We start from the raw sequence: 27,254 nt of genomic DNA, 5'->3' as shown, positions 1-27,254 counted from the left end.
TGAAGGCTGTGGGGAAGCAGCTCCCGGCCCGGCCCGCAGCTCAGAGCGCGGCTGCTGTGGGACCTTCTCTATTGAGGCTGGATCCGCTGCGGCCAGGGGCGTGGTCCGGAGGGGCCTGTGTCGGCAGAGACCAATGAGAGCGCGCTGTGGGCGTGCCCTGGCGGGGAATGGGCGGAGCCTCACCCGGGCTTGGGCCGTGCCCGCCTCTCGGCGGCCTTTTCTTCCGCTCCCGCCCCGCGGTGCTCCCAGGCGGCTGCGGCGGCTGCGAGGAGTAGGAGGGGGGAGCTCCGCCGCGGCTCGAGTTCCCGGCTGCGCGGCTTCCGCGTGGACCCCGCCGGGAAACCGCTGCGGTGTGCTGGGGTTCGCGTGCTGCGCTCGGTGGGTACGAGGCTCCGGGGCCCGGGCTCGCCCCGGGGTTCGGGCGGTTCTGCGGGAGCGGCGGAGAATAGCCGAGGCGCGAGTAGGGGCCGTCCGGGAGGTCTCGGGGTTGCACCCTTGGCTGCGGCACTCCTTCCTCCCACCGGTGTACGCCCTCCCATCCGTGGGCACCCGCGAGCTCCGTGCCCGGGGAAGGGCTCGCCACCCATTGAATTGCGGGTGGACGGCTGGGGATGTAGCCTTGAGCTCCTTAGCATATACAGGATCCCGGGTTCAGTCAGCGTTGAGAAAGAGACAGATAACAAGCAGTTCCATCCTTTTTAAGGTGCACACACACACACACACACAATCGTTTGCCGAACAAGCCAGGTTGCCGCTCGCGTTCCCAAGAACCCGTCAAATGAATTGTTGCATAAGTTAATGTGCTAATGCGTTTTAAAGTCTTTTTTTTTTGGGGGGGGGGGCGGCGGTGTTCGTATAATTTCAGGCAGAACACTCGTGCTATCGTCGGGACGGTTCTTGCTTGAGAATAGCAAAACAATGCTGGAACGCCCTTGTAGATTCCACATTCGGAGATGCGTAGTGTAAAGTTGAAAGGCATGAGTTTTAGTACTGGCGCTGCCAACTTTTGTCACATGGGCCCAGTTAACTCATGCGGAAAAAAAAAATTACCTGTTTCTAAAAAGTTCCTAAAACCCCATATTCATACGTATGTGCTTAATTTGTATTTTTCTGTGCGATTAAAAAAAAAAGATTAATCCAGTTTTATTTATGTGTCACAGAGTGTATAGCACCACGTGTGCAAGGTACCCTTGGAAGCCAGAGTATCAGATCCCGTGAAAGTGAAGTTATAAGCAAGTGTGAGCCACCTGTGTCGATGCTGGGAATGGAACCCTGGTCCTCTGGAAGAGCAGCCAGTACTCTTAACTGCTGAGCCGTCTCTCAGCCCCTCGCTGTGCTCTTTTAAAAAAGAATAGGGAAACATTTATGAAAAGACGGTTTAACAGGGCAGAGATTTATGAGAACACCGAAGGGTAGAGGATGTGATTACAGTTTAAGACTGTAGACTGAAAGAACACACTAAAATGAAAGTGATTTATTAATTATATAAGAGACATTTGGAAAGCTCTCAGAAGTACCAGCAGCCAATAGCAATTTAAGAAAATATCTTACAAGTGAAGTCTTCGTAATGGAACTCACAGCTTTTGGTCATTACTCTTCGCAGCTGCCTCCCAGCTCTCTCCATCTGACTTTGTTTCTGTTCAGCTACAGCCCTTCTGCTTTCTTCTTTCAAGTGTTCTGTCACCTGTTTTCTGTGTCTCTTAAGGCCTTTTTCTCCCATCATGATTCTCATCCTAGTAATGTTGATCTGTACACACATACTTAAATACACATATATCTATAAAAAGCATAAAGCATGGGGTGTTTGTCTTTCTGAGAGTAAATTGGGTCTGTCTGTGTCTGTGTGTCTTTGTGTATGTACCTACATGTACAGGGAGGACACACAGGAGAGAGCCCTACAGCACAGGTGCAGAGAACAACTTTCAGAAGTCAGGTCTCCTGTGGATCTGAAGTACTGAGCTCAGGCTTGCTGACAGGTGCTTTCACGGAGTCATCTTGCTGCCCTCATTTGTTTTCTGGTCTGGAGTGAGATGGAACCTCAAAGCAATCTTGATTTGGATGTTTTTCAAGAGAGACAGGGTCTCACTTGGTAGCTCAGGCTGTCCTGAAACTATGTAGACCAGGTTGGCTTCTGAACTCAAAAAGATCTGCCTGCCTCTGCCTCCAGAGCGCTGAGACTAAAGGTGTGTGCCGCTATGCCCAATCCAAGGCTCTATCTGCTTGCACACCTGCACTCCAGAAGAGGACACTAGATCTCAGTATAGATGGTTGTGAGCCACCATGTGGTTGCTGAGAATTGACCTCAGGACCTCTGGAATAGCAACCAGTACTCTTAACCACTGAGCCATCTCACCAGCCCACTTAAAAGTAGTTTTAATTTTCATTTACCTGATGGCCATTGGTATTTTTTTTGAACCCTCTTTCTAGTTTAGTGGTTCATTTATTGGTTGGATTTGGTGTTTAAGTTTTGCAGTTCTTTATATAGCCTGGATATTAATCCCTTGTTTCATGTGTAGCTGGCCAAGATCAACCCCCTCCCCATTTTGGAGGCTGTCTCTTCACTGTTTATTTGTTTTTAATGCAAAAGAAAAGCCTTTTAATTTCATATAGTCCTGTTTATTTCCTCTGCTATTTTGGTCCTTTTTCAAGTACTGTGTTTTAATGGCCTCTCTTTACATCTGTACAGATAAGGTCACGTGGAAATAAATGTTAACTAACATAGAGATGATATAGTAGAAAGGGTAAGAGTATTCTTAAGTGTAGGGAGAATCTTTGAGGATCTTTGAATAGATACCATCATTCATTTCTTTTTTGTTTGTTTTAAACAGGGTTTCTCTGTGTAGCCCTGGTTGTCCTGGAACTTGCTCTCTAAATCAGGTTGTTCTGAAACTCACAGAGATCTACCTTCCTTTGCCTTCTGAGTGCTGGGCTTGTACCACCATGCCTGGCTCAGAAAATATTTTTTAAAATAAAAGATTTTCACCTCTTGTTCCCCTCCAAATTGTACAGCTGTCATTCTACTCACTTATTTTATTTTTGGTGGTGTTGCTAGGGTTTGGAGCCTGAGCCTTCCATATGCTAGCCAAGTGCTCTGTCACCAAGATACAAACCTTAGTCTTCAGTAAATACACACACACATATATATGCATGTGTATTTAACAGCCTTGGAAGATACTGTTTGACTTCAAGGTAGTATGAAGAGGAAAGCTCATTGTAGGCCTTTGGAGAGGCACTAGCTCCAGTGCCTCATGACAGGAGAGCTGTTCTTCTTTTCTGAGGCTTGTGGCTTCAGCTGTGAACTTTCACAGGTTGTGAAAGTTGAATCAAGTCCTTTGATGGAAAATACGTAGCAAAGCCTGACATCAAACAGCCCATAGTGACAGCTGATGTTAGTGTTGTGTTTATGATGCAGCAGGGAGAGTTGGTCATCGGGTTTCAGTCTGACTTTGAGTATGGCCAAACACGAGGGCATGATGGGAAGTGATCTATAGCCACCACACGACCCTGGCTGTGTGTGGAGTTGTAATCCCTTTGCTAGTTCTCAAGTTGACACGCTCACCAGACATCTCCATCTTGGCCCTCACTATATATAATTAGGGTTCTCTGAAAATCAGGTTAAAGATGTGCATGGGGAAATCCCCTCCAAGGGCACTTACGTAGGAATGGGTTAGTTTACCAAACACAGGTTACAGCCCAAGATAACTGAAGCTCTGGCAGTTTGCCATGGTAAGCACAGGCTCTAACACACCTGTTTGCAGAAACCAGCCTCCTTCAGCTGGACTTTTTTTATAATTATTTTTTTATATTAATCACAGGTTATTTACTTTGTATCCCAGCTGTAGCCCCTCCCTCATTCCCTCCCAATCCCACCCTCCCTCTCTTATCTCCTCCCTGCCCCTTTCCAAGTCCACTGTTAGGGGAGGTCCTCCTCCCCTTCCATCTGACCCTAGTTTATCAGGTATCTTCAGGACTGGCTGCAATATCCTCCTCTGTGGCCTAGCAAGACTGCGCCTCCCTCGGGGGTGGCGTGCCAAAGAGTCAGCCATTGAGTTCATGTCAGAAATAGTCCTTGTTCCCCTTACTAGGGAAACCCACTTGGTTACTGATCTACCATGGGCTACATCCGAGCAGGGGTTCTAGGTTATATCCATACATGGTCCTTGGTTGGAGAAACAGTCTCATATAAGACCCCTGTGCCCTGATATATTTGGTCCTTGTGGAGCTCCTGTCATCTCCAGGTCATACTAACTCCCCCTTCTTTCATATGATTCCCTGCACTCTGCTGAAGGTTTGGTTATGAGTCTCAATATCTGCTTTGATACACTGCTAGGTAGAGTCTTTCCGAGGCCCTCTGCATTAGGCCCCTGTCCTGTTGCTTGTTTTCTCCTACTTCCAAAGTCCATCCCATTTTTCTTTCTAAGTGAGGATTGATCATCTTACCCCAGGTCCTCTTTCTTGTTTAGCTTCTTTAGGAGTACAGATTTTAGTATGTTTATCCTATCTTATAGGTCTAGTACCCACTTATAAGTGAGTATATACCTTGTGTGTCTTTCTGCTTCTGGGATACCTCACTCAGGATAATCTTTTCTAGATCTCACCATTTGCCTGCAAATTTCATGATTTCCTTGTTTTTAATTGCTGAGTAGTATTCCATTGTGTAAAAGTACCACAGTTTCTGTATCCATTCCTCCATTGATGGATCAGCAGGACTTTTTTGGGTACTTTTTGGTTCTGTGTGTGTGTGTGTGAGAGAGAGAGAGAGAGAGAGAGAGAGAGAGAGAGAGAGAGCACACTGGGATTAAAGGCAACTTGTTCTTTTAAGTACCACAATCTTAAAAAAAAATTCTAATGCTTTAAAAGTTCACTATCTCTTTAAAAGTTCAAAGTCTCATAAGTGTGGGCTCCTGTAAAACCAAAACCAAGTTATTTACTTTCTTATTCTGAGAGAACCTGGACATAGCTACAGTCAAGTCAAAGCAAAAACAAAATCCAGACTGTAGCTTGGTGTCCAGCACCAGGATTCGCTTGTGAGCCTCTGTCCCCAGAAGCTTGGGCGGGTGCCCTTCTCCAGCTGTGCTTTCTGCAGCACACACAACTTGTCTATTCAGGCCACCTCTGCTCCACATTTGTCATCACCCTTGGCGGACATTCCACACGCCTGACATCTCCAGTACCCCAGAGTCTCCACTCGAAATTGAAGCTAGGCTGTCACCGGTGGCCTCTCCTGGATGTTGCCTAACCTCAGCTGCCCTCTATGACCCTTCTAGTCTTGACTCTCAAGCTTTCAAATCCAGTACCAGGTTGGTGGCCCTTAGATACTGTCAGGTTCCAGTTAGCAGCTTGAGATGTAGCCTTGGCCTTTCTGGACCACAGTTTGTTTGCTGACTCTAAAGAAATAATTCCCAGACCATTTCACTTCAGTGAGGCTGATCTCATGAATAACAGTTGATTCTTTGTTCTTGTTGTTTTTCAGACAAGTTTTCTCTGTGTAGTCTTGGGTGTCCCGAACTTGCTTTGTAGACCAGGCTGAACTTGAACTCACATTGATCCACCTACCTCTGCCTCTCCAAGTGCTGGGATTAAAGGTGTGCGCCACCAGGCCCTGTCACAGCTGATTCTTTAGCACCAGTTGACCAGCATCCATTGTCCCAGTAAAGCACAAAAAAGGTTTTGCTTTGGTGCTGGTCTCTTGTTAATTAAGCTGCTTCTCTAGCTTCAGCTGATCAGCAACCACAGATTCCTAATCCAAAACATCACAGGTGACCCCAATAGAGCCTTTGCCTCCCTCTGAAATGTCACAAGCCAGACCTCCATTGTCTGTATTATTTTCTGATCTCCCACAACAACCATCCATTAAAATCTGAGCACTCAACAGTCCCAAGTTCTAAACACTTCCACAGTCTTCCCCTCCAAAACAACAAGTGAAGGCTTATCGAAGTAACACCCCACTCCCAGTACCAGTTCCTGCGCTTGTTTCTTTTCTGTTGCTATAAGAAAAATACTGCCCGAAAGCAACTTGGGGAGGGAAGGGTTTCATCTGACAGGTGAAATCCTTAAGGGAAATAAAGGCAGGAACGCTGCTGCTGAGCTTCCAGCTCCTCTGCATTTCTTAGATAGCTCAGGCCCTCCTACCTACAGATGGTGCGTACAGTAGGCTTGGGCCTTCCCATATCAGTTAGTAAGCAAGAAAAGGCCCCACAGGCCAATTTTTCAATGGAGGTTACTGACTTCTTAGGTGGGTGAAGGTGACAACCTACAGTAGCCATTATACCTAGCATACATGAAGCCCTAGTTTTGGTCCTCAGCACTGCATGAAGCTAGATGTATTGCTACTTATAATTCCAAGAAGCAGGAGGCTCAGAAGTCAGAGCAATCATCTCCACAGGAAGTTCCCTGTCAGCCTGTCATAGGAGACTGCCTTGAAAACAAAACAAGCCAAAAACAAAGTCAAGTGGGGGAGGGGAATGCATATTATTACAGAACTAAAGGTAGCTCGGAAATAGCAACAGAAAACTAGAAAGTTAATTAATGACATAGCATGAGGGTTTGATGGTAGTGTAGTTAAAAATTAAAGGCAAATTATAATCCCCCTTTCCATAAACTCTTGCTGGCATTTTAAAGGTGTGTGTGCATGCTTGTATGTGCACTTGTGTAGTTAAGTCCATCTGCATGTGTCCATGTTTGGATATTTAATTGTAGGAAAACACTTGTAAAAAGGATTAGTGGAGGCTCAACTGTAATGTCGTTAATGTAAAACATCTGTTATAACCAAGTTTAAATCGCAGAAGCCCTGACACCATCTTGTTGTTTTTTCTTTGTTTTTTTTTTTTTTTTTTTTTTTTTTTTTTTTTTTTGTGTGTGTTTGGAGACAGGGTTTCTCTTTGTAGCCTTGGCTTGTCTGGGACTCACTTTGTAGACCAGGCTGGTCTCAAACTCTGCCTCCCCGAGTGCTGGGCTTATAGGCATGGGCCACCACTCCCAGCTGGCCATCTTTTCTTTAGTTATTGATTTATAGAGAGAGCGCAGATGCTTGGGATGCATCTTCTAAGGGTGAGGGACTTCTAAGGACACCCGTGTTCCACCCTGGTGCTTGGTGCGTGTACAGCATTATACCCCTCGACACCAGTCATGTAAAAAGGTGGGTGGGGGTGTGAGTAGCCTTTTGGATTAATAAGAGTTTTGGAGGACTAGACAGAGTGTTGAATAAGGAGAGTCCATGAGTCCATCATTTCAAAGATGCGTGCTTTACAGTGGCGAGGGCTGGGAGATAGCTTAGTTGGGAAAACGCTTGCCAGGAATCTGAGTTTGAGTTCCAGAACCCGTGTAAAGTGCCGGGTGTGGTGATTCAAGCGTGCAGTCCTGGTGCTGGGGAAGTGGGGACAGGTAGAGCCCTGGGACTCGCTGGCCAGCCACCCTGGCTGAATCAGTAAGTTCTGGGCCAGTGAGAGGAGGGGGAAGAGTATCCTGAAACACTACTGTCGGACACAACATTGCTGCTAAAACCACAGACAGCTGGCCTTTATGGATCCCTGTTCCCATCATGCATAGAGGAAGAGATAATGAGATAACGAAGCCCCCTCACTTCCTGAGGAACTAGTGACTACTGGCGGTTCCTGGAGGAGGGTGTGTCACTTTCTCTTAATGGTGTAGCCACAGGGAACTAGGTGGGAAGAAGGGGTTCAGAATTTGGAAAGGAAGGGGAGACAGAGTAATGGAGGTAAATATAATCACAGTGCACTATGTATGTATGAATGTATGAAATGGTCCAAAAGTAAGTATAAGTCCATGTCCTACTTTTAATTTGCCGGGCTGGCTGCCCTGGTGATGTTGGTATGGGATGGCTTAGCATGGGAGGTTACAAGGAGCGACGTGTATTCTGTTCATGACTTTCCTTTGTGCGAAGCTTCCGCTGAGCGTGTGACAGTGTGGAAGGAGAGAGCCGGTGTTCGTCATGGACACACTCAAAGAGGATTGTGTTCACTTACAGGAATTTTCATTTGATCTAGGTTTATAGCAGCTTCCTACTTTACTATTCCTGAGGGATATAGGATATTTGCCTTGAAGGACTCACTAAGACAGTGGCAAATGACTAGCAGGTCTTACTGCGTGAAGAATTAGAGCCCCCCCCCCTGCTCTCTTGTTGAATGTGTACATAAGTATAAGGGTGTCAGCCTGGCAGAATGTAGGTTAAAGCCCCTGTAGAGATTACTCCTCTGGGGCCTGTCTTAGTTAGGGTTTTATTGCTGTGGTGAAACACCATGACCATGGCAGTTCTTCAAAGGGAAAACGTTTAATTGGGGTTGGCACACAGGCAGGTGTGGTGGGGTTGGGTTTCTATATCTGGATTGGCAGGCAGCAGGAAGAGACAGTGAGCCACTGGGCCTGGCTTGAGCATTTGAAGCCTCAAAGCCCGCAGCTATTGATGAACTACTTCCAACAAGGCCACACTTGCTAATAGTGCCACTCCCTATGAGCCTCTGGGGCCATTCTTATTTTAACCACCACAGAGCCTAGGACAGAAAGGCTCCCACTTTAGTAAGGCAAGGTTTGCCTCGGTTGTTGATAGGGTTGTTTGAGGCCATTCTCTGAATAAAACCTGCTGCTTGTGTTATGTGTGGTGGTTTGAATAAGAATGGCCCCCATAGGCTCAGAGAGTGGAACTGTTGGATAGGATTAGAAGGATTAGGAGGTGTGGCCTTGTTGGAGGAAGTGTGTCAGTGGGGGTGGGCTTTGATGGTTCAAAAGCCCATGCCAGGCGCAGTCTCTGTCTTGGCTTGCAGATTTGGATATAGCTCTCAGCTACTGCTCCAGCACCATGCATGTCGCCGCCATGCCCCCCCACGGTGATGATAATGAACTAAACCTCTGACCCTGTAAGCCGGCCTCCAATTCATGTTTTCTTTTATAAGTGTTCATGTGGTTGGTCACGGTGTCTCTCCACAGTGCTAGAACAGTGACTAAGATGGTTTTGAATCTTTTCTCCTTCTGTATCCAGGACAAACCTGGCGGCAAATCTGTGGGAGACAATGTTTGCATAACTCCAAGGAGACCAGACAGTGAAAATGTCAGCCCTCAACTGGAAGCCCTTTGTGTATGGAGGGCTGGCCTCCATCACAGCCGAATGTGGTAAGCTCTGGATACTGAAGCCTTGCCTGTCGGGTGAGATGGCTGTCAACTTTTGCGTTTGGTATGCGTGGTGTTCAGGTGCAGAGTGCAGGTTGGTGAAATAATAACCTCAGTGTTCAGACATGCCCCCCTTGGGTATGTTTTCAGAAAGACTAGTCGTTTTGGCTACTTATTAGCCCCTTTGGGTTCAAAGTGCAGTCGGAGGAAAGTTGACTAGGCTCCCATTTGGGTTGATCTGACCCTGTTTCCTTGCCCTTTTCCCCACTTTGTCACTATTAACTCATTTGGCTGCAAAGAGGTTTGGCAAGCTCCAGGGCCTTCTGGGAACCAGAGCTCTTTGCCACCCCATCACTTTCTAACTTTGCGCATCACCTGCCTTCCATTCTGACCTCAACAGTTGGGTTCTGCATCCATTGCTTTGCTCCTGTGTTTGCTCTGTTTATCAAGCACTGGTTGACTGCTTGGCTTCTGAGTGTTTTGTGCTGACTCGGACTCTCCCTTTGCTCAGTTGACTTACAAGGCGCATGACCCACTCACTGATGCTGGTCGGCTGTCTGAATGAACTGTGGAATTTGAAAGACTGAGTCCTCTCCCTGAATGACTTAGCCTGGACTTACTGTTTGAGGGTGGGTTCTCTGTATTTGGATAAATGCTCAGATCTTATAGGAAGCATTCTTACCTGCCTCATCAGAGTGTACTTGGCAAAGAAAATTCCTTCAACTTTAAAAAAAAAAAACCTGTTCAGTCACTGAACCCAATCTTAAGCCTTTTCTTATATAAAGAATATAGTTATTTGGAGTTTTAAGTAGATTTCTTCTTTATGTAAATGCATGTGTTCTATAGCACTGCAGCCTCCTCAGCTTTCTATAAAAGATGGGGCATAAGTAAATGTTCAACTGAAAGCTGGGTGTGGTGGCGCACACCTTTAATTCTAGCACTCAGGCGTCAGAGGCAGTTGGATCTCTGAGTTGGAAGACAGCCTGGTCTACAAAGTGAGGTTCAGGATAAGCAGGGCTAGCTACACAGAGAAACCTTGTCTCAAAAAACAAAAAACAAAAACAAATGTTTAACTGCGTTTAGTAGCACATACCTGTAACTCCAGTATTTTGGGAGGTGAGTGCAAGCAGATCAGGAGGAGTTCAAGGTCAGCCTCAGCTACATCAAAACTTTGAGGCCAGGATGGGCATCATGAGATCCTGTCTCATAGAACAAAAACTGATGTTTCTTCATAGTTTGGAATTGTTAATTTTTTTGGTGTGCACACTCACATATGAATGACTATGTAGTGTCATTTTGTTGTGTAGCTGAGGCTGGCCTCAAACTACTAATCTTTGCTTCCTGAATTCTAGAATTATAGGTATATATATCACTGTGCCTGACTGGCAGTTGTGTGTGTGTGTGTGTGTGTGTGTGTGTGCGTGCGCGTGTGTGCGCGTGTAGTAGGTCTGTCACTGTCCTGGCATTTGGGAATCAGACTCATGTCTTTATACCTATAAGGCAGACACGCTTTTCCAGGCCAGCTGCCTCCCCGCGCTGCCATTCCTTAATGCTTTTTTCAGGGAGATTTTTTTTTTTTCCTCTAACATTTGAAGGTACATTTCCAATTGATTTAACTAAGACACGGCTCCAGATTCAAGGCCAGACAAATGATGCCAACTTCCGGGAAATCAGGTATCGAGGAATGTTGCATGCTCTGATGCGGATAGGCCGAGAAGAAGGGCTGAGGGCGCTGTATTCAGGGTAAGTGTACTTCTGTGTGTGTGTGTGTGTGTGAGAGACTGTGGGCCCTTTCAAGTGGGTGCCACCTTCAGAGAAGGAAAAGATGACCACTGGCATGTGTTTGACAGCAGAAAGTAGTGTGGTTGAAAATCTCAATTCTGTTATCTAAATACATATGTAGCAAAGATTTTGGTTAAACTATGCTTTTATTCAGAAACAGAAAATATAAAACTTATATCTTTAAAATATTTCATTATACATTTTTTACCCTTTGAAAGAATAGCCAGCCCCTTTCCAAAGTCATTCTGAAGTATTAAAGTTTTTGCTATGAAAAAAAAAAAAATTACCTTATAGGTAGGTGTGGTGGCAACAGCTGTAATCCCAGCACTCAGGGAGGCAGATACAGGGGTGGATTGCTGTGAGTTCGAGGCCGGCCTGGTCTACAAAGCGAGTCCAGGACAGCCAGGGCTGCACAGAGAAACCTTGTCTCAGAAAACCAAAACAAAACAGAGAGAGAGAGAGAGAGAGAGAGAGAGAAGGAATATTACCTTGTGGTTAAGGCTTGGGCACTTTTAAGTTCACTGAGCGATTGATGGGACAGTGGACTAGACCAAGCCTGGCCCGTAGCAGTGTGTTCTCTGCAAGGAGCGCAACACCCTTTGATGGTTTAGACGATGGGTCCTAAGGAGCTATTGAAGTTGTAAGAGAACAAATAAAGGGTAGATACTGAGGAACCTAGAAACTGGCAAAGTGGCCCTAGTCAAAGGAACCAGAGTCCAGGAGCGTGAGGCCTTGTGGGAGACGACAGTGCTGTCAACAGGCACTTAGGTACTGCCCCTCTAGGGGCTCGTTGGCAATGGCGGCTGGGGAGGGGGCAGTGCCCTGCTGCTCTCTCCTCTCCCCTTCCCTCTCCCACTAGCTGGACTCACAGAAGTCAACTGCAAGCGTGTCTGAGATGTGGTCTGTAAGGATCAACATCCCGAGTGCACAGAGAAGGGTAAAGGTGGATGTGGAGGACAGCTGAGGATCAGAGCATCACACACCCCGATGAATTGTCATTGGTGGCACTGCAGATGTGGGGAGGGGATTGAAGTCCTATCTGTGTCCATCCCCCACTGTTGAGGGCCGGGAGGTGGGACTTTTTAGGAAAGCCAATCTATTTGGGAGGCATGGAATCAGACCTTGAAGGCTCAAGAGTGAGAGGAGAGGTGTGTTAAACTGTGGTTAAAAATGCATAGCTTTGTAGTCCCACGGTAGCAAGTATTTTAGCCTGAAAATGGTTGGGAGTTGGTGAATAGCAAGAGTTCATGAAGCCAGACTGTTATTAGAGCATCAGGACATGGACAGCCTTGTGCCATGCCAACCACTGGTGGCCCTGAGCCCCTTCATGGACTCTCCAATCCCTGGAGGCATTTTATTTACATACATTTTATTTACATTCATTCATTCATTGAGAGATCTTGCTTTGTTGCCTAGGCTGCCTTGAACTCCCAGCTCAAATGATTCTCTTGCCTCAGCCTCCTAATGATAGACATGTGCCACCACGCTCAGCCAAGTCACTATTTTAAAAATGTGATATTGTGTGTAAAAATAAGAGAAAGGAAAAGAGCCTCTCCAGGTCTGGATTTACTCACTGCCATGGTCGGAGCCGCTGTTGCTGTTTTCTCTGGCTCATCTAAGCTTGACGCTTGGCATGCGTGTGTGCAGTTGGACTGAGGCTCCTCATCCAGCCCTTTCATCTGCCCGGTACCTATCAACTTGCTATGCCTGGGGCAGATGAGAGCTGTTGAAGAGTTCTCAGAGAGACTGACGTGAGCGGGTCTCCATTATGAAAGCCACTTGGCTGCCATGGAAGGAAGGATTAAAAGATGAGACTCCTGAGAGAGGGGTGTTATGGTGGGAGCAGAAACCATGAGGACGCCAGCTGAGGTTTAAGGATGGAGGAAGAGGCAGGCCAGAAAACGATTTCGGCTGCAGGGTCAGCAGCATTGTGTGATTTGGGTATGAGGAACTGTGTAAGAGGAGGTAGTGAGGATGAAGAAACAAATGTAAGGTCTGGACGTGTGGGTTTGGCTCGTGTGTAGCTAGAACCTTCCCCACCCCCCATAGGAAACAGAAGGGAGTGGCGTCAATGCTTAGAGAAGGGGGGAATGCATTCAGCGCAGGACGTTTGACAGGGGCCAGTGTAGAATGTCTAAACTGAAGAAATGCACATCAGCTGGAAACTCCTCAACTGTGCTGGACCGTGGACTTAGGGATCATCTGTTAGGACCAGCATGAAGCCGTGGGAGTGGATGAGCTGGGGAGAGTGTGAGGAGAGAAGGTGGGATCCTGAGGGTGTGCTCAGGATGTGGTGGTAGGAGGTTATGGGTGCCCAGCGAACGCTGCAGAGGTTGCTTGAGGTGATATGTGGAATTACCCCTGGTGAGGGGGATCTCGGGCTGTAATTGTGGGAGGAGGTAGCAGAAAGAGCTAGGGTGAGGTGCTGGGCGCTGAATGAAAAAAAAGAAATTGAAAAAAATCGAAAGGAACGGAAAGGGCATGACTGCTCTTAGATGTGTAGAGGAGAGAGTTTGTTGCAGACAAAAGAGCACAGGCAGAGTCACAGACATCTGGGAGAATCCAGAGTGACCAGACTGAGCCGGGCCTTGTGGGGAGAGAGGAGGAGGAAGGGAGAGGGGAACAGGTGCAGCAGCCAAGCGGGCAGAGGTACAGAGGGGACAAGCAGCCAGAATGTCTGGATTATATAGGGAAGAGACTGGGGGAAGGTCAGCCCAGCCCCTGGGTTGGAGAGTTCAGGGTAGAAGGCAGGGAATGCCAGCCCTCCCAGTAACAGGAACTGAGGGATGCTGGGAGAACCTGGGGTCCAGGTCCACCTTGATATGTTAAATAGGCACCTCAGCTGACCACCCTGGGTCTGAAACTTAACAGGGGTATGAGGGTACCACAGGGTGGTTGCCCAGAGGATGGGAGGGTGCTATCCAGGATGGAGAAATTTGTCTTGTGTGTGCCGATTCTAGCTTGAAGTCTCTGATATTGGAAAAACTTAGGAGAGGAAATAACTTGTGTTCTTCAGGAGGTACCACAGCCTTCCAGGGTTCTCTGTACTCTGAAAGGAATGCTCATGCATTTTAATGTGAATGGGCAAATTAACTCCACATTTGCATTTTCCTCAAGGTTAAGTATGGGGCCTCAAGCTTCCACTTGGGGACCTAATAATTACCTCTGATTTCAAGACCCACTTGTGGTTTTGTTACCGTTTATTTTTTTGTTTGTTTGTTTTAATGTTAAGGTACCCATTTTAAGCTGGGTGTGGTGGTGCAGAACTTTAATCCCAATGCTAGGGAGGCAGAGACGGGTGCATTTGAGGCCAGCCTGGCCTACATAATGAGCTCCAGGACAGCAGGACTACACAAACATCTTGTCTCAAAAACAAAACAAAACAAAACAAAAACCCCACACCCCCCCCTTAAAAAATCCATTTTAGCTGTAGTTTGTGTCTTTGCACGTGGGTCCCCCTGAGATTTTCTGACGTGTTGTTGGCTTCTAATCTGCCTGACAGGATTGCCCCTGCAATGCTGCGCCAGGCTTCCTACGGAACCATCAAGATCGGGACTTACCAGAGCTTGAAGCGGTTAGCTGTGGAACGCCCAGAAGGTGAGTGGCAGCCTGTTTACCCCGGGACGTTCAGTGGGTTGGTAGTTGCTTTATTCCAGACGTTTTGGGATGGGTTTTCATTCATTTGGTTAATTTTCTACCGCTAAGGGAAAGACTGGGCACAAAGAGTAAACGAGCTGTGCCCATACCGAGCTGAGAGGAAGAGCATGGAAAAGGAGCTGTTTGTGCAGATGTTTTAATCACTTGTATTTTTTAATGCCATTCTCCGGAACCCCACCCCCACCAGGCACTGGCATCATATTCACTCTTTTATATAACCCAGACTGTAATTTGTGCTGCTACTTGGTCTCTCATGGGTGTGAGACCATCCTCGGAGTGTGGCTAACCCCCCAGCGGTGGAACTCTTAAAACGGCTGCCACCACCCCAGAAGTCATCAGTTGTCAGCTGCACCTCAGCTAGGGGAGGGGGCAGCCCTTTGTCTTTATGTTCCCAATGCTTAACTACATGCTGTCCTGTTGCCACCTGTCAGCTGAATTTTCTAAAATTGAATTATCGCTCACTTTCAGGTGCTGAATGAATATATGTCTCACTGTTAGGAGCTCTGATAGCAGCATGAGCTTGTGGGATAGACATGACTATTTACAAGGCAGTTGGACTATATGACCATTTAGAAAAACAAAGATGAGCGGTAGATAACTATTTTAAAATGAATTGCCTGATTCATAGAGCATGCATTTATCTTCAGGTGAACAGGTAAACTGTAATGGGTTACAATATTTATATTGGAGTCATTTCCAGGAAGAACTATGTACAAAACTATGTACAAAAAAAAGAACTATGTACAAAAAAATCACTGTGTCTTTGTTTATAGACGAGACCCTGCTGATCAATGTTGTGTGTGGAATCCTGTCCGGAGTTATATCCTCAGCGATTGCTAATCCAACTGATGTTTTGAAAGTAAGTGCGGGCTGCTTTGTGGAGGCATGTTCCACAGTTATTTTGGTTATTTTGGTTTTTTTTTTTCAGCTGGGGAGAGCATTAAGATAATGAGGCTCAGCAAAGGTAACAGGCTGTGTGTGCATGTTTGACCTCCTGGTAAGAGAGCCACTAAGTGGCTTTCCCACTGGCACAGATGTACTTAATAGTGCGTAGAGTTCATTTTGGAGATTAAGTAGTAAAAAGCCTTTTGCTTGTATATATTTAATTTTGTTTTCCATAGAAAATCTCCTTTATTTTGTTGGCTCATTAAAAAGTACAGGTACACCAGTCAGGTGTCAGTGGCTCACACCTTTAACCCCAGTGCTTGGGAGAAAGAGACAGGCAGATCACTATGAGTTCGAGGCCAGCTGGTCTGCAAAGTGAATTCCGGACAGCCAAGGCTACACAGGGATACCCTGTCTTGGTAAAAAAAAAAAAGTGCAGGTACACAAAATTACATAAATCTAGGCTTCTTACTAATATAGTTTTAAAATTTTATTTATTCATGATTAATTAATTAAACGTGAATTATTTATCATGAATAATTTATTATTATTATTATTTCTTGAGACAGGGTTTTTCTGTGTAACCTTGGCTGTCCTGGACTCACTTTGTCCTCTGCCTCCCTGAGTGCTGGCCTTAAAGGTGTGTGCCACCATGCCTGGCTTACTCATTTATTTAATGTGTATGGGTGTTTGCCTGCATGTGTGTCTACATCATGTGTGTGCAGTGCCTGTAGAGGCCAGAAGAGGAGGTCAGATCCTCTAGAACTGGAGTTCCCGATGCTTGTCAGCCATCATGTGGAGGTTGGAACTGAACCAGGCCCTCTGCAAAAGCAACAAGTGCTTTTAACCATCGCGCCCTCTCATTAATATTTCTGAACATGTTTTTCCTTCCTACTACCTTTCTGCCAGGGAATACAAATGAAATTACTTACAATGACTAGAAGCAACACACTGATGAACTGTTGAAGGCACAGTGGATAGACGCTAACCCATTTTGGATTAAGGCTAAGGAATGAGTAATTAAAAAAAAATCTCACATGAATTGCCTTCTGAAGTTCCCTTTCCATTACCACTATTTAGCAAGATTGTATGCCTTGGCCTACGTGTTTAGCACTCAGAATGAATAAAGGGAGGTGCCACCCTGCCCTCTCAAAGCCTTCCCTCTGATAGAGTCTGTATAACTGGGCTCAGTGGTTAAGGGTCCTGGCTGTTCTTTCAGAGGACTGGGGTTCAATTCCCAGCACCCACATGGCACTCACAACTGTTTAGGATCTGACACTCATACACAGACATGAATGCAGACAGAATCACCAGTGCGCACATGCACACACACACACACACAGATATATATGTGTATGTATATGTATAACTGTGGGTCACATGCCAGGTGCACAATAGTTAATATGTGCTCTAAAGACAAGGTATAGCATGGGTACCCATACTCCTATTAATTTCTTAAGTAGGGAAGGTGGTTTCTGTATTTTGGTTAATTTCCCCAAGTTTCCTAAGTTAGTGTTGCCACTGACAGTAACTTCCTTGTGAAGTTAGCGGCAATATATTTGTTCCTCAACAGATGTAAGATACTGATTTTTTTTTTTTTTAAATGAGACGTCCCTCATTCTGTTTTTCCCTCTGGCTTATTTCATGTGTGCGGGAGTTTTGCTTGCGTGTCTGTCTGTACACTACTGGAATGTCCCTGGGACTGGAGTTACAGTAGAGTTGCCACACAGGAGCTGGGAAGTGAACCACGGACTCTGGGTGAGCAGTCAGTGCTCTTAACCACTGAGCCACCTCCCCAGCCCATCTCCTCACTGTTAAGACAAAGAGCTACCTCCTACTTAACTGTGGAGGCTCAGTCAGGTGACTTTCCTGGGCTTTGTGAACTGTGGAAGTTCAAGTGTAAGAGTGTAGTGGCAAGCTTATGTTGCCTACCTTTGGCAAGTTGGAAATAATTGGAGCAATTTAGGAACTATGCTTGCCAATACTTACTGCAGCTGAGCATACAGGGAAACTCTTACTGATTATGTTGTCTTTAATGTTAAACTCACTTTCTTTAGCTGGGTGTGCGGTGCAGGCCTTTAGTCCTATCCATTCTAGGGCCAGGCAGAGCCTATGTCTCATTGAGTAGGAAAAAGGGAGTTTGGGTTTTTGTTATATCTGTCTGTCTACCTGTCTGTCTATCCATCCTATCTATCTATCTATCTATCTATCTATCTATCTATCTATCTATCTATCTATCTATCTATCTATCTAATCTTCTTGAGACAGGGTTTCTCTGTGTTGCCTTGGGTGTCCTGGAACAGGCTGTGTAGACCAGGCTGGCCTCAAACTCCTAGAGATCTGCCTGTCTCTGAGCACTCTGAGCCTGCTGAGCGCTGGGATTACAGGCATGGGCCACCGCTGCCTGCCTCAAAGTCATGTTTCTACTGGCTTTCCCCAAGCACCACTAAGCATTTGCTGGGTGGTTTTCTTCAGTCTTGGGTGGGGCAGGGAATGGGCCAGTTTCTTTCTCACGTTCTCTACCGTGATCTGTAGATCCGAATGCAAGCCCAGAATCATGCTGTTCAAGGAGGAATGATAGGCAACTTCATTAACATTTACCAGCAGGAAGGGACAAGAGGACTGTGGAAGGTGAGTGAGCCCACAGAGAAGAGCCAGCACCCTGTTTCCTCCCTCCTCTCCTTCCCCCTGTACTTTAATTTAAGGGTTATAATGGAGGAAGAAAAAGACTGCCATTCTCTGAAGATACCCTCCTTCTTAATTTCTCTGTCCATAAAAAGAACACGAGGACCATGTTAGGTTTTCAAGTGTCTTTCCAGGGACACACATCCCGGGTTTTGTGAAAGCTGAACATTTTATTTGATATTTGCAGTTTTGTTGTTTCGGTTCTTAGACTGTCCCTGGGTCCCCATCCCACTGTGTGATTGACCTGTACAGTCTTCTGTGAAGTCTGTGCTTAGGCAAATGAAGGAAGAGTGCTATTTCCTAGGAGCCCCGTGACTCATGGACCCATCGGTTCACAGAAGAGACCCTACATATCACTTCCACAGGCCCTCAGTGTGACAGAGAAACTGGAGGCTTCCAGGAATGGTTCGCCCTAGGCACCGTCTAGGCAGACTCGGAACTGACCCCAGAGCTTTTGAGTTCTTGCTTGGTGGCCATTTTCTCCTCTGTCACTCTACCCTTCTACCAAATGGCGGAACTAGTAATGTGTGGGGTAGAGGCTCCAAACCTTGGCACTCTCTGGAAGGGCGTGGAAATCATTTTCCTGCTCATGTCTTCATCCAGGGTGTGTCCCTCACAGCTCAGAGGGCTGCCATTGTGGTCGGTGTGGAGCTCCCTGTCTACGATGTCACCAAGAAGCACCTGATACTCTCAGGCCTGATGGGAGACACTGTCTCTACGCACTTTCTGTATGTTTATGGATTTTAAAAATTAATATTTTAGGTATGCGTGAGCTTAGGGCGAAATTTTTGTCTAAGTTTATGGAGGTTTTGGAGAAAGTATTATAATAGCATTATATTTTCTTTGAAAAATTGTAATACAGAAGTCAAAAGGGATGAAGTAAAAGTCTTTATGCCTTTACATAGGAAGCTGTGTGTCTGTGTGTAGACAAACAGTATTATTTATAAACAAATGCCATATGTACCTTATAAACAAATAAGGTAATGTTTGTATTATATTTTTTAAAAGTGATAAAATACGCAAATATATTTCCATGTCGATTCGTACAACTTAGTTATTTTATTACTTTTTGTGTATGTGTCTGCAGAGGTCAGAGCCCCAGAGCTGGAGTTAAAGGCAGTTGTGAGCGTCTGATGGGGGTGCTGGGAATTTAGCTTGTATTCTATGAGAACAGTACACCCTCTTTTTTTTTTTTTAAAAATCCATTTACTTTTTTATTGTCGGTTCATTGGTGTTTTGCCTGTATGTGTAAGGGAGTCAGATCCCCTGGAACAGGAGCTGGGCAGTTGTGAGCTGCCGCGTAGGTGCTGGGAATTGAACCCAGGTCCTCTGGAAGAGCACCACCCAGTGCTCTTAACCGCTGAGCCGTCTCTCCAGCCCCTACAATACACCCTCTTAACTGCTGAGCTATCTCTCCCACCCTTCATTTGTTTTTTAGTAACTACAGGTTATCACATCTGTATGAACCTATCATAGATCACATAATCTATTGGTGGGCTGACTGAAGGACTTCCTCTGGACGGGGCGGTTAGCCAAGTTTGGAGAGTGTGCTGATTCTCACCTCTAGGGGGAGCACTATCCACAACTCGTGGGCAGAGCCTGTATGGCGCAAATACAGATAAACCTCAGTGTGAACAAAACAACCTCCGCAGCAACGATTTATCAATTCAACACGTGAGGAGTGCTGACTGATACTGATAAGATAAAAACATGCCGCCAGGTTAAAATTAGTGGAGTTTAATTTGAACAGAAGAAGGGTTCAGGAGCAGTGTAGCACCCATGATGGAAAGCAGGTCAGAGAGCTGCCTCCACATCGTGTGCAGGAGTACTTACGGCCAGAGAAATGGATCTGGCAGACGAATTATATCCTTGAAGCTCAGCATAGGGCTTTTCCGCTTTGCAGGGGACCGAAAGCGTAACCATTCCATTTGATGCTTTATATAGCTCAGCACGTTATATAAATTAGGTTACAGGTGCTGATGTCACAGGCAGCTTTAGGCTAAGTATAACTCAGCTGAACAGTGGCACTCAGTGTGGCCTGTGGATTGAGACCCCTTTGGGGGTTAAGCAATCCTTTCACAGGGCTCGCCTAAGACTATCAGAAAACGCAGATATTTACGTTAGGATTCATAACAGTAGCAAAACTACAGTTATGAAGTGGCAATGAAAATGATTTTACAGTTGGGGGTCACAGCATGATGAACAGTGTTAAAGGGCTGCAGCCTTAGGAGGGTGAGAACCACTGCTCTGTGGAAGCTAAGACCCAGATGGACACGCAGTGAGGCGGTGTTCTGCTTTGTTTACTCTTAGACCTAATTTTTACACATGAGTGTTTTACCTGAGTGTGTATATGTATGTATGTATGTATGTATGTATGTATGTAGTTTGTATGTTCACTGTGTGCATGCCTGTTGCCTCAAGAAATCAGGGCATCAGATCCCTGGGAACTGGAGTTACGGAGGGCTGTGAGCGACCATGTGGGAATCTGAACCCCGGGGCCTCTGCAAAAACAAGTGCTTTTAACTGCTGAGCCATCTCCAGCCCCATGGAACTCATTCTTGGTGCAGTTCATGTAGCTCCATATTTCCTTTAATTTTGGGAGGAAGGCGTCTTGTCTCTCACCTCTGTAGTTGTAGCTGAGTGGTAGGTAATTTTTTTTTTTAATCTTTTCCAAAAACTGTTTTCTCCATAGCTCAAGCTTCACCTGCGGTCTGGTGGGAGCCTTGGCCTCAAACCCAGTTGATGTTGTGAGAACTCGCATGATGAATCAGAGAGTCCTTCGAGATGGCAGGTGCTCTGGCTACAGGGGCACCTTGGATTGCTTTTTGCAGGTGAGAAAAAGTGTCTGCAGGATTGTGACTTATACACACACACACACTGAAGTTACTGTTATGACCAGGACTAAAACTAAGATGAGTGAGACCATAGAACCTACATAAATTAAAGTTCATTTTCCACACAAGTCTCTCCTCCTTGGAAGGCTGTTAAACAGTACTGTTTCCTGTGAAACATGATTCCATGAAACCGATTCTTTCCAAAGTAGACCTTTTTCCTCGTGAGTTAAACTGGAATAAATATTCCCATCCGGATATGTCTCATAGGAGTACATCAGTCCTACCACAGTTTAGTTTAGAGAACTGGTTGGAGCAAAGTGTTCAGCTTCCCCCCTCGGTTGCCAGCAGCCAAGGCTTCGGGGCTCTTTCCGGGGTCTCAGGATGATGCTAAATGCTTCTTGATCTTGAAGGATTCCTTTACATTTTTAGAACTGTTTGTGCTGGCAGGGTTGGGGGTGGTGATGGCGGTGGCTCTTCGTACATAGAGTACCTTGGCCGGAGTGTAGAGGTCAGAGGACAACTGGAAGGAGTCAGATCTCTCCATCATATGGATCTGATGAGCAAACTCAGGTCGTCACTTTTGACAGCAGGTGGTTTTACTTGCTGAGCCATCCCACCAGCCTTTTCTTCTTTTTCTGAGGCAGGAACTTATATAACCTGAACTGGCCCCAAACTTGGTAGGTAGCTGAGTGTGACCACGACCTTCTGATCCTCCTGCCTCTATTTCCCAAGGCCTGCGATCATCAGCATGTGCCGCCACACTGGATTTTATGTGGTGCTGGGGACTGAACCAGCTTTGTACCTGCTGGGCGAGGACCCCACCACCTGACCTCTACCCCCCCCACTCCTCTAGTATTACATTAATGAAGCAAAGATAGGAAAGTTGGGAAACAGACATACTCTGAATGGTATCTTTATCAAAAATGCTTATTTATTCCTGGCTTATTTAGGAGCCCTGATGGCATGGAAACTAATGGCCCTTACACTTAGAATTAAGCAGTCTCTAAGTCTAATTTTTTGCTCACTGAATTCCTGCTTGCCGGCTTTGTGTGCGGTTCATTCTCTCTGTGCAGTGATTTGGCATGCAGAAGTCTTTAAGGAACAGAGAGACAGAGCAAAGCTCTCTCTTCAATCCTTTTACACAGCCTTACATTTTGATTTTTTTTTTTTTTTTTTTAGTAAACATATAAAATGTATTTTTTTTTCTGTTCTTGGATTAAAGCTGAAAATACTCAGCAGTTCTCTGTACTGTTACTATTAAGCATTGAGTAGCGTTAACGACCAAGAAGAGCTCAGCCTTCTGCGAAGCCCCTGATGGTTTTCATTGGAAGATTGTTGTGGTCTGCACAATGACATCATCATCCAAAACTCATTGAGTCCACCCACGCACTTGATTTCTCTTCATCCTCTGCATCTAAAATTTCACAGAGCAATGGCTGCATTTCCCCATCTCTTGAGTCCCCTGCCTCCGGCAGGCAGGAGAAAGTTCCACTAGGAACGGCAGTCCCCATGGGTGGCAAGTTACCTTGACAGCCTCCACATGTAGGCTGGCTGTGTAGTCATCGGCACTGCCAACCTTAATCGCCATAGGCTGTGGTGGGGCAGGGTGGGGACACTCCTTGCCACAACTGAGGGCAGTTGGAAAGACCACTTTGGCAATCTTGGGTTTCTCCAGGCTCAGTCAGAGGCAATTTGTGGGATTCAGTTCTAGATTCCACCATTTAGGTCTTGGAGGAACATCCTCAACTTTGGGATTTAATATTGATTAAAAAGTGTATCAGTTTGACATTATTAATGCACTTGACCTAAGGGAAAATGGGAAGTTGTCTTAGGGTTTCTATTGCTGTGAAAAAACACCTTGACCAAAAAGCAAGTTGGGGAGGAAAGGATTTATTCTGCTTACATTTCCAGATCATAGTCCATTGTTGGAGGAAGTCAGGACAGGAAGTCAAGCAGAGCAGGAACATGGAGACAGTAGCTGATGCAGAGGCCATGGAGCGGTGCTCCTTGTGGCTTCCTCAGCCTGCTTTCTTATAGAACCCAGGACCACCAGCCCAGGGATGGCACCACCCACCATGGGCCGGGTCCTCCCCCACCCCATTGATCACTAATTGGGAAAATGCTTTGCAGTTGGATCTCATGGAGGCATTTCCTCATCTGAGGCTTCTTCCTTTGTGATCACTCTAGTTTATGTCAAGTTGGCGTATAAAATCAGCCATGCAGAAGTTAATGCTGTCTTGTCTTCTTTTTAATAGACTTGGAAGAATGAAGGATTTTTTGCTCTATATAAAGGGTTTTGGCCAAATTGGTTGCGCCTTGGTCCTTGGAATATCATCGTATCCTTTTCTGTTGTGGTTGATCTAAAAAAGGCTGTAATGAAAGAATATTGTTTTTATTTATAAGCTATAATTCAGAAGTCCGTTCTTGTCTGTGGTTATCCTCCTGCCTGGGGGCTGTTTCCCACCAGCCCATGAAGGCAGGAGGGGCAGAAGACGACAGTAGGGGAAGGGGTGCTGGGCTTGCTTTGCTAATGTGGAAATGCTGGAGGAGAGCTTCCCAGGACTCTGTTGTACTCTGCCCTGTGAGGTTTTTGCTAAGGAAAAAGGATGTCATTCTTGAAGAACCCAAGGTGAAAGGGTTTGTGATCTCAGCTCTGATCTCTGGGCAGCATCTGAGGAGTCAGCCTGAGACTCGGCATGGAACTCAAGTAGAATCATGTCCTTGGCCAGCCGCCTGCAGGTATTGGCTAGTGGGGAAGCTGAGCTGTCTGCTCTGTGTTGGGGTTGGAAACATGACATTTTCTTGGCCGCCTTAACCTGAAACTGTAGTTCTTTTTGACATACGAGCAGCTGAAGAAACTGGACTTGTGACCAGTCCATGCAACCCAAGACATGCTTCTGAAAAACCAACTTCCACGATGGTAGGCCCTCCTGTGCTTCTGGCTGCTTCTCACTGCACAGCTCATCACAGCTTCTGGGATGGGAGCGCTGGGTGAAGACCAGCTTCTTCAGATCCCACGTTTCATCTGTGTTCGGAGCCTAGAGCACAGCATCTACTCCCTGGCCGTTAGCACTGAAGTGCCCTTTGACATCCGAGATCATGTACCTAATATACCTTTCTTGCTGTAGAAAACTCTCAAGAACCGTGTGCTGCTTTCTTCCTAGAGAGCAGCCCCGCTGCCTCTGGACTTCCAGCTGTGAACAGCAGCCTCTCTGAGAAGGCTCCGGCAGTGATGGAGTCCCCCTCCCCGTCCCATGCGTGGTAATTCCTCAACCATTGAGCGCTTCAGTTTCCTGTCAGCCTTAGACTGGACAGTGCAGGAAGTAGATCCTTAGGATATTGCCCTGCCATATAGTTCCTGTTTGGGCAGGATCTTTCACTTACAGTAAGTGAAGTTGTTAAGACTTCGAAGACTCCACCTTTGTGAGGTAACATTGGCCACCTGCCCTATGATTTTTTTTTTTTTTGGTAAGCAAAGTTTATTATTTCCATATCAACCCAGTGGGGACAGTCATGCTTTAAGTAGGCATGAAGTGAAGGGGACACTGCAGAGGCTGCCATGTGAGGGTGGGTGTGTTTCCATCCTTCAGTAAATAGTTGGCGTACCACAGGGCTCTCCTGGTCATGGTGACCAAAGGGCCTTGTTAAAGAACACCACAGGTGAAGTTTTTACAGTTGCTAGGGAATGGAAGAGGCGAGCCTCCAAAGTTCTAGCCTTTACTTCAGCTCAAGGTGAGTTTGTTATTTTTTTTTAATCTGAGATTTCCTACTTAATTTCCATGAAATTAAAAAATAATAATTACTTTTCTAACCTCCTCTTTTATTTTTTGTGAGGTTGGGGATCAAACCCTCGGCATTTCTGGGTATCTGCCCCACACTGAACTCACCCCACTCCAACCCAAAGTGATGGCTGAGCGCCTCTGTTTATTTTCCTTTCTTTTTCTCCTGAGACTGCGACAAAACCTCCTATACTCTTCGGAGAAAGATGTCTCTAAGAGCATTATACTTCCAGAAGGGAGCCCACTCCCTTCAGCTGTGCCTGTGAAAGCCTCATTAGTACTGACCCTTCCCGAGCTGGCCATAGTGCCTTATGCATTTCTGACTGTGCAAGGGCCTGTGAGCCCTTCCTCCTTGAGGCAGAAGTGAGGTTTCCCCTGAGGGTTGGGCATTTTTCTTAATGCTTCCTTTGAAAAACAGTTTGTGAAGCAGGAATTTTTTTTTTTTTTTAAGTAAAAGCCAAGACAGAATCATCACAGAGAACAGAAACATTGATTTCTTAAAGATGAAGAAAGTCCATAACTCCCTAGCAAGCCATTAGATGGCAGTAGAGGCAGTAGTGTTGCGTTGGCCTGGATCCTCGCAATAGAGATTTTTTTTTATTCTTCTGATTTGAACATTCCATTGAAGCAATAGATTCCAGGGGCTTTCTCTCTTGAGTTAAAAGGATTTTGCATTATTTTCAAACCACTTTTAAAACTTTAACCTCCCCCCCCCTTTTCACTTCCTTTATTTTTATTTTTTAATTTTGGAGACAGAGTTTCTCTGTGTGGTCCTGGATGTCCTAGAACTTGAGCTGTAGACCAGGCTGGCCTCTGACTCAAGAGATCGTCCTGCTTCTCTGCTTCCCGGGATGAAAGGCGTGCACCACCGCCAACTGGCAGAAAAGGCCACTTTAAAGTGTGAAGGTGATGACTAGAGTAGAAACAGGTCCATTCTGAAGCCCGTGTGAAGAGTGGACATCAGACAGTATTATCAGTTAATTCACATCATGTCTGTGTCTATACCTCGGTGAAAAGAAACTTAGACCTCACTGTAAAACCTCAGTGTGTTTCAAGGAAGAACTGCAGCATTTTAAGGCAAGGGTGGTGCCAGTTTCTTAAGTGCCTTATAGGACAGGATCTTAACCTGCCTGCTCCCTCTCCCTGGAGTTAATACACTTGCTGTTTCTAACCCAGAGACAACTTCAAGCACTTGGTGGTGTACATGTGGTTACTGGGCTTCACCACTGGGCACTTTCCTTAAGTATGGTGAAAACCACTTCAAGTTTTTGTAACTAAGCCTGAGGAAATTGTGTTGGTGTTGTTACTGATGCTCTGTCGTGCTAGTTTGTAATGTAAAAAATAATAATAATAATGGCTCCTGTTCTCTATTTATTCATGTGCTATACATAGTGTGTATTATGTAAAGAGTATACATTTTCCACAAGCTTTTCTATTTCAAGCTCTTTATACAGTGTTGGACTGTGTGGCATAAACCTTGTTTCATTATTTAATAAACTGAAATAATATATAATGATAAGATGGCTTATGGTTATTTCAGATACATAGATTTAGACAAAGGCTGGGGGAGAAACAGTGGTTGTGAAAGTAGTCGTGGAAACTGCTCTCTGCATGGAGAAGTTATTGGGCTGCTGGGTGCTGCTTCGGGCGGGAGCTGGGGTCCTTGGTCGGCCATACCAGACAGGGACACTTGTTCCCCCAAAACAACAAAGCCAAGTATGAACTTGGTTAGTTAACTTTTTGGTTACTTGTCCAGATATCCATTTTCTTAACATTTGAGTTCCACATAATGGTTTGTTAAGAACTGGGTAAAAGAGGGGAACTTCGCTAGTTAACAGATGTATTTTTTTTTTAGAGCAGTTAAGATTCACAGGGAAATTCAGTGAAGATGCACACATTCCTGTACGTTCCCTCCATCATCATCATCATCATCTTCATCCTGTACTGAAGTCTGTGCTTATTAGAACTGATGAACCTGTGGTGATATACCATGTTGCCCATGCCCATAGCTTATCTTAATGTTCATTCTTGGTGCTATATGTTCTACATATGTATAATGATATACACCACATCCACCCTTGTTGCATGACCCAGCCTTCTAGAAAGATGAGTAAAAATGAGTGGACATGGGTAGGGAAAGAACCCTTCCTCTTCAGAGCTGATTCATGTTTCTTGCTGTCTGAATCAAGAGAGTTCAGCACAACAGATGAAACCAAGTTTGTCACTGTGATCCCAGCACTCTCGGAGGCAGAGGCAGGTGGATCTCTGTGAGTTCGAGGCTAGCCTGGTCTACAAAGACAAGGCTACACAGAGAAACCCTGTCTTGAAAAACCAAACCAAACCAAAACAACCCCCAGACAAAACCCCACCAACCTTGTCTACAGAGAGTGCTCATTTTCCTGTCAACATCCGAAGATGTTCAACAATGAACCATCCTCACTTAGGGCCAAATGGCTGAAATCTTGAGATTAATTGAATCAGTGTAACTTTCATCCCAAATCCCAAACTG

General features: G+C 45.7%; 1 protein-coding gene across 2 annotated transcripts; it reads left to right on the top strand.

Annotated features, from left to right (window-relative positions):
* Positions 1–217: 217 nt before the first annotated feature.
* Positions 218–26,264, top strand: Slc25a30 (solute carrier family 25 member 30). 2 transcript variants are annotated; one of them, XR_009594267.1, is made up of 11 exons: positions 218–378; positions 8,996–9,126; positions 10,719–10,866; positions 14,408–14,502; positions 15,336–15,421; positions 17,983–18,078; positions 18,736–18,860; positions 20,825–20,963; positions 23,222–23,302; positions 23,795–23,886; positions 24,095–26,264. XR_009594267.1 is itself a non-coding variant. In XM_021635064.2 (10 exons), the coding sequence occupies exons 2-10, from the start codon at positions 9,063–9,065 to the stop codon at positions 23,834–23,836; spliced, it is 876 nt and encodes a 291-aa protein (XP_021490739.1). In that variant the 5' UTR covers positions 219–378; positions 8,996–9,062; the 3' UTR covers positions 23,837–26,264. The 2 variants fall into 2 exon arrangements, 1 of the variants encoding a protein (XP_021490739.1); XM_021635064.2 differs by having other exon boundaries at positions 219–378; positions 23,795–26,264.
* Positions 26,265–27,254: the final 990 nt, after the last annotated feature.

Source organism: Meriones unguiculatus, chromosome 9 (genome assembly GCF_030254825.1).
Source record: "Meriones unguiculatus strain TT.TT164.6M chromosome 9, Bangor_MerUng_6.1, whole genome shotgun sequence".
NCBI classification, from domain to species: Eukaryota; Metazoa; Chordata; class Mammalia; order Rodentia; family Muridae; genus Meriones; species Meriones unguiculatus.
The sequence above is the reverse complement of the archived record's forward strand: the minus strand, read 5'-3'. Positions and strand labels throughout refer to the sequence as shown.